General features: G+C 40.7%; 1 protein-coding gene across 6 annotated transcripts in view; it reads right to left on the bottom strand.

Annotated features, from left to right (window-relative positions):
• Positions 1–14,130, bottom strand: part of baiap2a (BAR/IMD domain containing adaptor protein 2a) — a 175,431-nt gene that overhangs the window by 102,075 nt on the left and 59,226 nt on the right. For all 6 annotated transcript variants that reach the window (XM_060901710.1, XM_060901716.1, XM_060901711.1 and 3 more), the window contains exon 2: positions 709–784. In XM_060901710.1, the coding sequence (XP_060757693.1) occupies positions 709–784 (76 nt within the window). The remainder of the gene's footprint in view (positions 1–708; positions 785–14,130) is intronic.

Here is a 14,130-nt window from a genome sequence, read left to right as displayed (position 1 = left end):
AAAAGATGTCGTCATATCTACAATGTCTCAGAACAGCATTCATCATTAAGTGGTGGTCATGGAAGACTGCACTGAAAACCTCAGCTCTGGTTCTCTCAGCTGGGAGAACATGCACAATAGCATGTGATTATGTCTCACTGGAGAAAATGCTATTTAAAAAAAATAAAAATAAAACAATAATAAACAATAACAACCACATCATACAACCACATCTTTATTTCAATACAGGTCCATTCATCATTTCTCAAAGGTATTGGAGTCAAAGAGCTGCTTGTCATTATATCAGAGATTAGGAGAAGTAAATGAGCCAGAATGGAAATGTAGACATCAACAGCTGATTATCTGGAGCTTAAAAGCTCAACCTATATAACAAGTTCTCATGGCTCCATTACCATGCATCCATTGACTAAACACCACTTTCTCGGACATGCGGTATGCATCAATTTCAATCTGAAAAGCCTCCAAAGAATTTGTCTCTCCCTCTTCCTCTAAACAACTCTGTGGTGCTGAAGATAGCTGGGCTGGAGCTGATAATGCTCATTGTGGTTGTTGCAAGTGACAGGATGATAAATTGAATGGCGTTGCTGTCATGATTGTTTTTCAAAAGAAGTGGTGCGAGCAGGAGGTGAGAGGCGGGAGGCGCTGGCTGGCTGCCCAGAAGGAGCAGCTAAATGAGGACAGAATGGGAGAAAATGGTGCCGTACTTACTGGAGAGAGCTTTCTCGTAGTTCTTCCCCATGGCAACAAAGTTCCGCAAGCAGGGGTTGAACTGCTCCATGATGGTCTGAAAAGCAAAGGATGAAGAGATTTGCTTGTTAGTAATGGAAACAGCAGCACTAGGAATTAACCTCTGATAAGCCATGACTTTCATCATATCCTCAGTGGTACACGTTATACAGACATACGGATTTCGTCCCAAATTCAAGAACTCAGATTTGTGCTTTAACAGATCAGTCTCAGTCTTCGAAGAATCTTGGCAACAATGCAAACCTGGTTGCGAAGTAAGAGGAATGCAAGACTGTAATAAAAGAATGAAAAAAAAAAAATTATATATGATTTGAACACACGTTGTCAAAGTAGCTTCTCAGAAAATCAAATTTATATTTAGATCTGTAATGAGTAGGGCTTCTGATTTTCCGCAATCGCGAAAAACGGACGGAAATCGCGGAAATTGGGGTCAGAAACGGAATCTACGGAGCCCCTCTGGTGACATGGGTGGGAAAAAAAAAAAATTCCATGGCCATGACTTGCTTAACGCGTGGGAACGAGATGATTATTGGGTGGCCACGAGATGATTCAAGTTCCAGCCTGATGGGATGATGTCCAGTTTTTGAGTGGCCTTTAATTGTACAATAAATACAGGATTTATCCTGTATGATGAAATCTATAACTTCCCCAAGGTCAGCATAATCTACGTTTGAGCCTGTGCTTTTTGAGCAGCCGAATTAAGTGTCTCTTGCTCAGAATTACTCCATGTCTAACTGCAAGTGATTTAAGGATATTATAATTCATTCCTAGATTAAAATAAAACGAAATCAGATCAAACTTGTCCATATTTGTGGCTGAAGCTACTGATGCCAGAAAGTCAACAGTCTCAGTGATGAAATGACTAAAGGCCAATTTATGCTGACAACGCAGTCCTCGCAGATGGCGTCGCAGACAGCGTCTGCATAGCCCCCCCACCTTCGCAGACGCTCTGTGCGCACCTCCCAAAAATTGTGACCACCGTAGAAGCCTCGCAGACAAGAGGGCTCTGACTGGTCCACTCTACATCCGCTGTACATGCACTTCTGCTTCCCTACTTTCCCGGTTTGTTTTGTTTTCATGACCACCATTTTTAAAAACACGAGCGAAGATGGAGCAGCACGAAGAGCGGTTGATCGAGGAAGTACGTACATCTATACGACTCCAGTTCTAGTCATTATAAGTAACCGGAGGATAAACACTCCACTAACCACACCCACCAACTACTCCTAGCGATTTCGCGACTTCGCGCCCCCTTGCGTTGTGGCAGTGAATAACATCGCGCACGCCTATTACTCCCCGCTCAACGATAAATTACAACTGTCTGCGAAAAGCTATCTGCGAAAGCCTTGTCGCAAGAGCATGCAGAGGCCTTAACACTTCTCATGGCCATGCGTTATTAATTCGTGACCACCTAATCATCTCGTTCCCACGCATTAAACAAGTCGTGGCCACGGAATAGGATCTCATTCCCACGCATTATTAACGCGTGGCCACGGAATATCTTCAAGCACAAAGGAACTCCTAATGCTGTATTACAATGGTGATCTTGAAGGCAGATTTTGAACAGTCAGATTTCCATTACTAGTTTGCACCAAGGCTTTTCAGTTTAACATTATATAATAGCAACTGATTTTCATGATTTAATGGTTTATGTTCTTAAATAAGAATTTATGTTCCGAAGAATGATTTTCTATATAAAGGAGTTTGAAGACTTGTGCATTATTAAATGAATAATTTACAGGAAAATGCAAATTAAACTCATAAGAGTGTTAACTGTTAAATAATTTGAAGTATATATTAAATGGACACTGTCACACACTATGTTAGACCTGTCGTTGCACTGAAAACATTAAGCATAACAACGAATAAAAAAAGTTTGAAAAACATGGATAAAATGATAACTGAGATTGTTTTATTTAAATGTTCATGTATAAAGAGTAAGGATAACCGTAAAAGTATTAAATATACAATATAAAGTTTTAAAGAAAATAGCAGGAGCCAGTCAACAATCAAGTTAACAGCACTAATTAACTACAGTCTTAAATAAATGAAACACATTTTCAGTGAAGTGAAATTCAGTGTTGATTCTAAGGTGCATTAAGATATTAGACTGTGTACATTAAGTTTAAAGCTTTATATGAAGTTGTACTACAGCAGGCCAGTAAAGCAGGATTACAGGGATGGATGCACAAGGACAATAAACATGCAGATGCCTCCCAACACCAGTTACCTGAAACCTAAAATTTCATGCATTTATTACATGTACTTAAGAATTCTGATTCTGAATTATGTATTTTATATGCTCAAAATCTAAAAATGCCAATTTAGTTGTCATGAGCATATAACTGAAACAAATTGTCTGAAACGGAATTATCCATTCTCTGAAACGGAATTTCATGTTTTTTTAAACGGAAAATAGGAGGCTCTAAACGAGCTAGTCAGAGGCAACAGTGGTAATGAAAAATCTCCCCGAAAAGGCAAGAACCAGACTCAAAAGGAAACCCATTCATCATTATATGATACAAATGTGAAAATATAAAGTCAAACAATGCGAAGAATGTTAAAAGGATGTTCAGTACAAGCATCGTAGTTTTTACGGTTACAGCAGCAGTTCTTAGGTCAAGTCCTACGCTGAGGAAAGGCTGAGATTTGGGCACAAACTTCATGTTCAAGTGAACAGGATGTGCTCATGTCCCTTTCCATTACGCCTCAACCCCACTGTGCTTTGCCGCGATCCACATCATGCTATTTGTGTGCGCCTGTTCCTAAAGGAGGCATCCAGCCGCTGACTGTGGGGGTGGAAGACAGAGAAACTGAGAGCTGGCTTTGATTGATCAATTCCTGAGCTTTGAGTCAGGTGGTATTTGAGATAAGATGGAAGTCTTAATCTTAACATTCACGTTAAAGAACTTCTCTCTTACGAGGCGGAAAAGGCGAAACGAAAAACCGCTCTAAAAACAAAAAAAAAAGTGACCAAAATAAACACCCCTTCACATAATTGTAGAAGTGAAGCTCAGTTGTGTTGGCACCTGCCATAACACTCCCAGCTCCATCCGCTTTCCCTTCAGGCCCTTCTCCAATTAGAGTGGCAGCAGTGCCAGGGCCGCAGGGTTAACCAACTTCCAGAGCTAAGAGTACATATCACTGCTCTGTCCCGCCCTCTTGTTCCCATTCTCACACTTTGCTTCAAACCTACTATGAGGGTTAGATCAATTCCTCAGTAATCTTTAGCCCTTCCTTTATTCCTTCTCTGTACCACCTGAATAGATGTAAACACACTCAGCCCTAACACGGCTCAACTCCTGATCGTCCTTGCGTGAGGTGAAGGTCAGCTGTCTGAGACTCTGCTTTTGATCAGGAAACTTCACTGAGAATTTGGGATGACTGGCAGACAGGACACAGGCTGTCTCTGTAATCGAAAGCATGACCCCCCCAAAAAAAAAAAATATTGTAAAGAAATGCAGCAGAACAAAAATGGCTTAAAAATAATGAAACGAAAAAACCCCCCAAAACTATAAACCACAGGAAGCCATAATAAATGAAACAAAAGTCAATATTTTGCATGAGACAACCCTTTGCTTAAAAAAAAAAAAAAGTCTCAGGTACAATGAGTGCAGTTAGGTTTTACCGAGCATCTTACAGAACCAGCCACAGTTCTTCTGGACACCATCACACTCGCTTCTTAATTTTTGCACCAAAACCCAGTAGCCTTCATTAAGTTTTCTTTTTTAATCTGAAACATGCTCTCTTATGTAATATGCTGCTCAGATACAACCATTTTGTTTCCCTGTAACATTTAATTTTGTGCTGGAAAACGAACGTTTGGACTCTAAAATGTCTCTGTACTGGCTTGATAACGTAGAAGATAATGTAAAATAGAAATCTATAACAAAAAGTTTGAATGAAAAAAAAAGAAATAGGGTGCCTAAGACTTTAGCACAGGACTGTACATGTCATTTCAATACAAATCAGAATCACCAGTTTGGTCACCTGCCAGTTTCCACCCACCATCCAGCTCTCTCCGATCCAACAACAGCTACCTACTAAGGAGGATGAAGGCTAACATGTGCTTCCTCTGAGACACTTGAGGCCAGCCAACCACATTTTTCTGAACTGCTGCTCATTTTGAGTCACTGTGCATCGCAATACATTCAGAGGTAGGCTCTATCTGCCCTCTTCTGCATACATGATCTCACAAACACGTGATTGGCTAGTCTTGGGCTGTTGTATGCTTGGGATTTGAATTAGTGATCTCCTGATGACCGGGTGAACACTTGTGCTTTGTCTCTCTTGAGACCCAAATTCATAATTTTGAGCCCTTACTGTAGGGCTCATAGTCACACATGTTGTGCTTGATCATTACTAGATCACATGACCACTACAGGTATATAAACTTTACCTGTGCTAGAAACTCCTTTTAAACATAGTCTATATTTCATTATTTTGCAAGTTCTTAAACTCGAACAATACTGTGTTTAGTTTCAGCACAGGACAATAGGAAAAAAAAAAAATCACTCTTCTCATAAGATAGAATGGAATCTTTACAGTATATACGATATTCAAAAGTTTGTACACCCCTACTTATTCATAAGGGTTTTTTTTTCCTGTATTTTGACTTTTCTACATTGTAGAACACTGAAGACAACAAAACTCTGAAATAACATACAACCCCGATTCCAAAAAAGTTGGGACAAAGTACAAATTGTAAATAAAAACGGAATGCAATAATTTACAAATCTCAAAAACTGATATTGTATTCACAATAGAACGTAGACAACATATCAAATGTCGAAAGTGAGACATTTTGAAATTTCATGCCGAATATTGGCCCATTTGAAATTTCATGACAGCAACACATCTCAAAAAAGTTGGGACAGGGGCAATAAGAGGCTGGAAAAGTTAAAGGTACAAAAAAGGAACAGCTGGAGGACCAAATTGCAACTCATTAGGTCAATTGGCAATAGGTCATTAACATGACTGGGTATAAAAAGAGCATCTTGGAGTGGCAGCGGCTCTCAGAAGTAAAGATGGGAAGAGGATCACCAATCCCCCTAATTCTGCGCCAACAAATAGTGGAGCAATATCAGAAAGGAGTTCGATAGTGTAAAATTGCAGAGTTTGAACATATCATCTACAGTGCATAATATCATCAAAAGATTCAGAGAATCTGGAAGAATCTCTGTGTGTAAGGGTCAAAGCCGGAAAACCACACCGGGTGCCCGTGATCTTCGGGCCCTTAGACAGCACTGCATCACATACAGGCATGCTTCTGTATTGGAAATCACAAAATGGGCTCAGGAATATTTCCAGAGAACATTATCTGTGAACACAATTCACCGTGCCATCCGCCGTTGCCAGCTAAAACTCTATAGTTCAAAGAAGAAGCCGTATCTAAACATGATCCAGAAGCGCAGACGTCTTCTCTGGGCCAAGGCTCATTTAAAATGGATTGTGGCAAAGTGGAAAACTGTTCTGTGGTCAGACGAATCAAAATTTGAAGTTCTTTATGGAAATCAGGGACGCCGTGTCATTCGGACTAAAGAGGAGAAGGATGACCCAAGTTGTTATTGGCGCTCAGTTCAGAAGCCTGCATCTCTGATGGTATGGGGTTGCATTAGTGCGTGTGGCATGGGCAGCTTACACATCTGGAAAGACACCATCAATGCTGAAAGGTATATCCAGGTTCTAGAGCAACATATGCTCCCATCCAGATGAAGGCTCTTTCAGGGAAGACCTTGCATTTTCCAACATGACAATGCCAAACCACATACTGCATCAGTTACAGCATCATGGCTGCGTAGAAGAAGGGTCCGGGTACTGAACTGGCCAGACTGCAGTCCAGATCTTTCACCCATAGAAAACATTTGGCGCATCATAAAACGGAAGGTACGACAAAAAAGACCTAAGACAGTTGAGCAACTAGAATCCTACATTAGACAAGAATGGGTTAACATTCCTATCCCTAAACTTGAGCAACTTGTCTCCTCAGTCCCCAGACGTTTACAGACTGTTGTAAAGAGAAAAGGGGATGTCTCACAGTGGGAAACATGGCCTTGTCCCAACTTTTTTGAGATGTGTTGTTGTCATGAAATTTAAAATCACCTAATTTTTCTCTTTAAATGATACATTTTCTCAGTTTAAACATTTGATGTGTCATCTACGGTATGTTCTATTCTAATAAAATATGGAATTTTGAAACTTCCACATCATTGCATTCCGTTTTTATTTATAATTTGTACTTTGTCCCAAATTTTTTGGAATCGGGGTTGTACATGGAATTATGTGGTAAACAAGTGTTAAACCCAAAACGTTTCAGATTCTTGAAAGTAGTCCCTGTTTATCTTGACACTTTGCACACTATTATCATCTTAACCAGCTTCATGAGGTAGTCAACTGGAATGCTTTTCAATTAACAGTTGTGCCTCGTCAAAAGTTAGTGTAATTTCTTACCTTCTTAATGTGTTGCAATCAAACAGTTAATAATAAAAACGGTAAATAAGCCTATTCCACAACTGGAGTAATCCATACTACATCAAGAAGCGCTCAACTAAGTAAAGAGAAACGACATCCATCATTACTTTAAGACAGGAAGTGTCTTTTACTTTATAAAAATAAAGAAAAAAAAACATTGAATTAGAAGGTGTGTCCAAACTTGACTAGTACTGTATATTATCTGGGGTTACTTCGACTGGTTAGTTTATTGAAGGGAAAATACAGTAAAATATTTCAACAGACTAAAGGCAGAACAGGGGCTACAGTGCGTTTTTTTCTTTTTTTTTAATTGAAATTCAAGCAAATGTTTGTTCTCACAGCCTTAATAGAAGAAAAATGGATTATTTTTCATGATAAGAACAATGTAGGTTATTAAAGATTTTTTTTTAAAAAGTGAGAGAAGCATTAAGATGTATATAGAATCAATTTACAAATGCCCTGAAATTGAAATCAGATCAAGTCACGAGATCCCTAGAGATCTCTACCCCTACTCATAATATGGCTTTCCACTGGAGTGGTTTTAAAAAAAAAAAAAAAAAAAAAAAAAAAAAAAGAGCCCGAGCCAAAAAAAATTTTATGCAGCACCGATTTTGTGAATGCAGGCGTACACAGCACCAAAACAGAACAGAAATAGATTGGAAACCTGAGCGCTAGCTGCATCATTAGTACATGTCGATGGGTTGAAAAATAGCAGGTCAAAACCCATAGTGGATGTGGAGAGCGGAAGACAGATTTGAGCCGAATGGAGTTGGCCGATTTAGGTCAGGTATTTATAGATACTAGAGTACTCAGTGCTGCTAGTTTAGTTTAATGGTTTTTACAATGTAGTTTGCATTACCAGGGGCGTAAACACAAACATGGTCGCCTGTGGATGAAGAGGCAGAGCATATTTACTGTCGGCATAAAGGCAAGTTCATTCCTGTCTGCCTTAACGGACCGGAGAGCAAGGTCACCTTGAAGTTTTTGCACGGCTCAGAAAGTGGGTCTGGCCCTGACGGAGACGAAGAAGCCTGGAATGGCTCAGCAAATCAGCACATTGAGGAGGAGTGTGCTTCAGCAAGGCGGAAGAGTGATTGAGAAAAGGACGCTGGATGAAACAGCTGTATGAGGGAAGACTCCCCTGAATGACCTCCTTGCGCAGACATTCTTATCCTAACACTCACTCAATGTTGACATCTGAGTGCAGAGGAGATGCGATTAAATACTTTTGGTCCTTGGGATGCTTTCAAATCTTAGATCAGGAGTGGTGATGTTTAAAATGGAAGGATTTTCAGGCTTCACTGTTACCATGCAGTCATAACAACAATCCTTAAGATAAACTTATACGAGCACCATAGGAAGAACAGTGAGGTAGAACACCTGTATACCTGCCTAATCATGTAGCAGCAACACAGAGCATAAAATCATGCAGATACACAGTCAGGGCGGCACGGTGGTGTAGTGGTTAGTAGGGCTGGGTATCACCAGATACCTCACGATACTATGGCGATATTTTGCCCACGATAACGATAATATCACGGTACAGCGATTCTGCGATAATCGATATATTGCAAGAAATTTCAACCACATCACAATATCTGTGTCACTGAAGAAAATCAGAATTTATTGACCACTGTAAAATTACATTTCACATACATAACTACACACTCTTGCCAGACATATATTTGTCTCTATTCTACTGCTGGCAAAACCAAGAGTTGCTTCACTACAACATACAGAAAATTCCCATTTCTGTGCTAGTATTATCAACTTTTCTGTAAGCATGGACACATCAGTGCTGCTTAACAAGCAGAATCAAATTGTTTTATGAAAACTTAAAACTTGCACTGCAGACTGCACATACATTTCAGTGCTAACACTAATATCAATTTGTTCTTTGTAAACTCGAGAACATATACCTGAGAACATTTAACTTGTGCTTATTTTGCAGGAACAACACACTGTCTGAAACACACTGAAAAGTGCAGTGGGCATCTTAATTGGAGCATCTTAATTTAATTGGAGCGAAACAGGTTTTGCAAAGTGCAATCTCTTTGTCCGGCTCACTGTTTTTTTTTTTCTCCTTTCCTTTGGAATCCAAAGTGCCTCCAAACATCTGCCTTAAAGTTCGGCGGCGTCTCTAGGTTTATGTTAACAGCCATGCTTGCCTGTTTTTTTTCCTCACTGCAACCGCCGGGGAAAAAAGAGAAGACGAAGAGTGCCTTGCAGTGAGGTAGCGGCACAGCAACACCTCGCGGAGCGGAGGTGCGGAAGTCATACTGGATTTACAACCCGTCTGAAACATGATTTTATTATTTGAAAAAATATCGATATTCAAATTGAGTATCGATATTGAATCGGAAGACAAAGTATCGCGATATATCGCCGTATCGATATTTTTGCACACCCCTAGTGGTTAGCACTGTTGCCTCGCAGCAAGAAGGTTCTGGGTTCGAGCCCCGTGGCCGACGAGGGCCTTTCTGTGTGGAGTTTGCATGTTCTCCCCGTGTCCGCGTGGGTTTCCTCCGGGTGCTCCGGTTTCCCCCACAGTCCAAAGACATGCAGGTTAGGTTAACTGGTGACTCTAAATTGACCGTAGGTGTGAATGTGAGTGTGAATGGTTGTCTGTGTCTATGTGTCAGCCCTGTGATGACCTGGCGACTTGTCCAGGGTGTACCCCGCCTTTCGCCCGTAGTCAGCTGGGATAGGCTCCAGCTTGCCTGCGTCCCTGTAGAACAGGATAAAGCGGCTAGAGATAATGAGATGAGATACACAATCACATCAAACATCAAAAGTGTTGCTAGGCAAAACAAACCTCACCCGGCAGCACTTATTTTATACCTATATGTTGATAATGGTAATATTTCTCAATCAGCAGCTGTTAGGTTATAGTCCAATAAAAATCCATGACTTTGACGTTTTGGAGTCATTCAAGGTCATGGTGCCAAATGAGAGCCCATATGGGAGTTCCTATATGATCATAATCGTAAACATCTATCAGCAACCGTTTTTGAGTTATAATGGAAAATGTTATTTTGTCCGAAAGATTGACCTTTCCGGTGACCTTCACCTTGATCCAATTACCCCCAAAATTTAATCAGGTAATCTATGGACCATTGCCCACCTACCCTGAAAATTTGAAGTCAATCAGTGCAACCATCTACACGCTAGATTGTTAGACAAACAAACAAAAACAAACCACACTGATTACAATACCTCTGTCGCGGGTGAGGTAACCAGTAGGCTGGCTTGAGCATTTCAGAAACCGCTGATGATCTCGTTTTTTCACACACAGCAGGCTCTCGGGTCTACACGGAATAGTGTGATAAACAAAAAACAAACATTTGGCTCGAGGCAGTTCTTAAGCAAAAGGGCCTTGTTGATGAGACGCCTGAGGAGAATGGACTTGTTTGAGTTGACCAGAAGGCTACTGCAACAATTCTCTGACTTTGGGGAACAGAAGAACTGGAAGCAGGTTTCAGAACAGGCGTGTTCTTTTTATTTTGGCACTTTTCAGTGACTTATAATGAGAAAAAAAAAAAAAGCCACACACTATACGCACATGTGATGGGGTCTCGCAGCTTACGTGGGGTTTACATTAGACCGTATCAGTGGATCATCAGATTAATGTTTTTAAAACAATTAGCGTGCACATAGCAACGCCAATACACGATTCGCGTGCACACAGCAACGCCAATACACGGATACGCTCGGCTCCGCAGGCATCCTGCGCTCCAAATCACTCCGCCCTGAACAGCGAGTGCCCTCTGGAGGGTGCGCACTCCGGCCCTGCGCAGCTCACAGAGCGCGCGAGTGAAGTGCACGAGCAGTGATTCAGGACTGAGCCGCTGTGTGTGTGATCCCAGTGCATATCACTTACCACTTGCAAGTGGAAGGATGGCAAGCCTAAAGACAATCATAACTACACAATGGGCAGTATTTGCATCAGTATTTGCAGTATTTTCATACTTTTATACTCTTTAATGAAAGGTGATACAAGGCGGAAGTCCGCGCCGTTTTTCAGCAGTCGCGTCACATGACCAACGCCAGCGAATCAGGAAGGTGGATGTCACAGTGACGTTGTCCAATGACAACGCCAGCTAGAGCTCAGCACAGCGTATCCTCAATGTTTACACAGCACCGGCCCAGACACGATCTAGATTGAATACGTGGACCCTGGCGGATTCCCGTTTCCCGGCGTTTTAATGTGAACGGACAGTGCATCCGCGAAGAAAACGAGACCGATACAGTCTAATGTAAACTTGGCCTTGCTCTCGCTCTCCTGGCTGTCTGAAAGACACACAGGTTAAAAAGACGGCCAGTAATTACACAGAGGTGCACTTCATCATGTTACCTACTGGTTCAACCTGCCTCCTTGCCGTTCACAGCTGACGCTCGACCGCGCCCCTGCTACCACAGTTACAGTAACTCAGTCACTCTTTACAACCGTGGTGAGCAGAAATGCATCTCGGAACGCATAACACCACCTCAAACCTTGAGGTGTCGGGTGTGTAAATATGAATACAACAATAGCAGTCTTATTGTTTGTGTTTGTAAGTGAGTTCCATCTCTGCACAGCGTTATCCAAATACGAGTATTTAAAAATAAATAAATAAAAATTGCGAAGGCCACAGTAAAACTGCTCATTATTTGATATTTACCTCATATTCAGCAGCAAGAAGGCTCCTCTTTTTGAAAATCCAGAAATTACTTCAGCAAATAATCAAATCAGTAACCCAGATATATTGGCTTTAATCATCTTCAAATGTTACCAACATTAAGAGCCACTGCCTGGGAAAACTGCCAAAGAAATAACTTTTATTAAAAAAAAAAAAAAAAAAAAAAAAAGCACATTTTATCCCCCCCCCCCCCCAAAAAAAGCCTCAGCATCCTCCAAGACACTGTGTCAACTTTACTTTCCCGTCCCACATCTGCCTCTAAATGTTAGTTTGATGCACATCCCACCACAACGATTTTAAGAAGATTAATGACCGATATAAACTACGTTTACTCAGATGAACATTTTTGGCACCATGTGCACACTGTAGCTCAAAACACACACACGCGTATATCCCCGTTCAATACAAATAAAAGGTTTCCTTGGCCATTATTCTTTGATTTTTACTGGATTAGCATGGATAGAAGCTGAGTTCATGTCCAGGCTACTAATTTGTCCATCCAGGGTCTCATTTTCATCGTTGCTCAGTGGATAAGTCGGTTTAACAATCAGGAAATGACAAACGTCACTCCTACCTTTCCTTCACAAAAATCAGTTGTAAATTTTCATTTGGCAAGCAGGCTGATTTTAAACTTAAATGCACTTCATGGGCTGCATCTGACTACACATACTTCCATACTATTATTATGCACAAAGCAGTATGTAGCAGAGATGTCCACAAGCACTGGTGACCGGCGGTTTTCTCTGCTTACATAAACAGTCTGCGCCGGCAACTTGATCTCAGAAAAATTTTTTAAAAATCCTTTCAATATTCAAGCGATTTATATAGTCTCTGCTGCCCATAATTTGCTGCAAATCCAATTATTCCATCATGAAATTGTTTTCGATTCGGGTTTAGCATGACCAGAAGTGACGCCATATTTGTTGATCGATTCTTGCGCTCTGATTGGCTGAGCCAGACCACATCAGAGGTGGACAGTAATGAAGTACATTTACTTGAGTACTGTACTTAAGTACACTGAGTATCTGTACTTGAGTATTTTTTTTTTTGGCAACTTACAACTTTAACTTCACGACATTTGAAAGACAGACAAATATCGTCCTTTTCACTCCACTACATTTCTATCAAGGTCCTCGTTACTATGAAGCAGCTTTGAAAGTGGATGGTTTTTTTCCCTTTTCTTTTCTAAAACGTGATTGGTTTTTTTTGTTTGTTTTTTTCGCAGGGGACACCGAGAGCCCATAATCACTAGGGTCACGTCCACAGACTGGATAAAATCATGTTCAATGATTTCTCAGCAGCGTTACTTGAACACAATCAGTTGATGGCAGAATGGAAGGAGGCGGTTCTTCTGGGGAACGCATGCACTCATGGCTATAGCTAGAACCCATGTTTGAGTTTTCTGAAAGGATTAAAGATTCATTTCGTTTTAAATGTTTGCTTTGTTTACCTAAAACAAACCACATCACAGCCTACAAAAACTCTCCACCCAACCTGCGGAAGCATATTGAGGAATGTAAACATTTTATTCCAAGAGAAAGCTTGTAATGAAGTTGTCTGTGCTTTTAGAGCTAGCGATAATGTTGCAATAGCTATGCAGTCTGGTTAGTCAAATGATTTTCTATGGATTTGCCCACCAAGTTGCCATCGCATTGTCCACAGCTAACGTTTATACATAGATAGTTAACTTGGACACTGTTAGTTAGCATGTACAGACAGAGTTACGCTAACATGAATAACGTTAACTTATCTGAAGTCCTTTCAGAAATGTGTTTTAGGATAATCTTGCCAAATAAAAATGTAGAAATCTCTCTTTTCTAATAACTTTAGCTATCCAATATGATTTAGAGTTTGAAAAGAGTTTGCTAGCATGTCAGGAGCTATCCCCATGATTCCACAGGCAGATTGTGTGCATGAATGCATACAATTACATGTGCACGAGACCTGTGAGATGGACAGTATTGTACTAGTCAGTCACAACAAATTATTGGAATTGTTGTGCTTTGATGTTAGATGATTGTCTTGCATTTTTTTTAATCTTGCTTAAAGCAGTGTTGCTGTTGGGCAGTTATTAAGCTAGAGGTGTGGACCTGGGTTTTAAGCAGGTTGGATTGTATTTGTGACGCCTCACCAAAACCAGGAACACGTCGGCCGAAACGAATCCGAGATAATCGCAAAAGAAGCATTTTTTTTTCGAAATTTGTGATTTTCGGTTTTTTCCATCATGTGCAAG

The sequence above is a fragment of the Neoarius graeffei genome, chromosome 20 (assembly GCF_027579695.1).
Source record: "Neoarius graeffei isolate fNeoGra1 chromosome 20, fNeoGra1.pri, whole genome shotgun sequence".
Classification (NCBI taxonomy): domain Eukaryota; kingdom Metazoa; phylum Chordata; class Actinopteri; order Siluriformes; family Ariidae; genus Neoarius; species Neoarius graeffei.
Note: the sequence above shows the minus strand (reverse complement) of the source record. Positions and strands in the feature narration are given on the sequence as shown.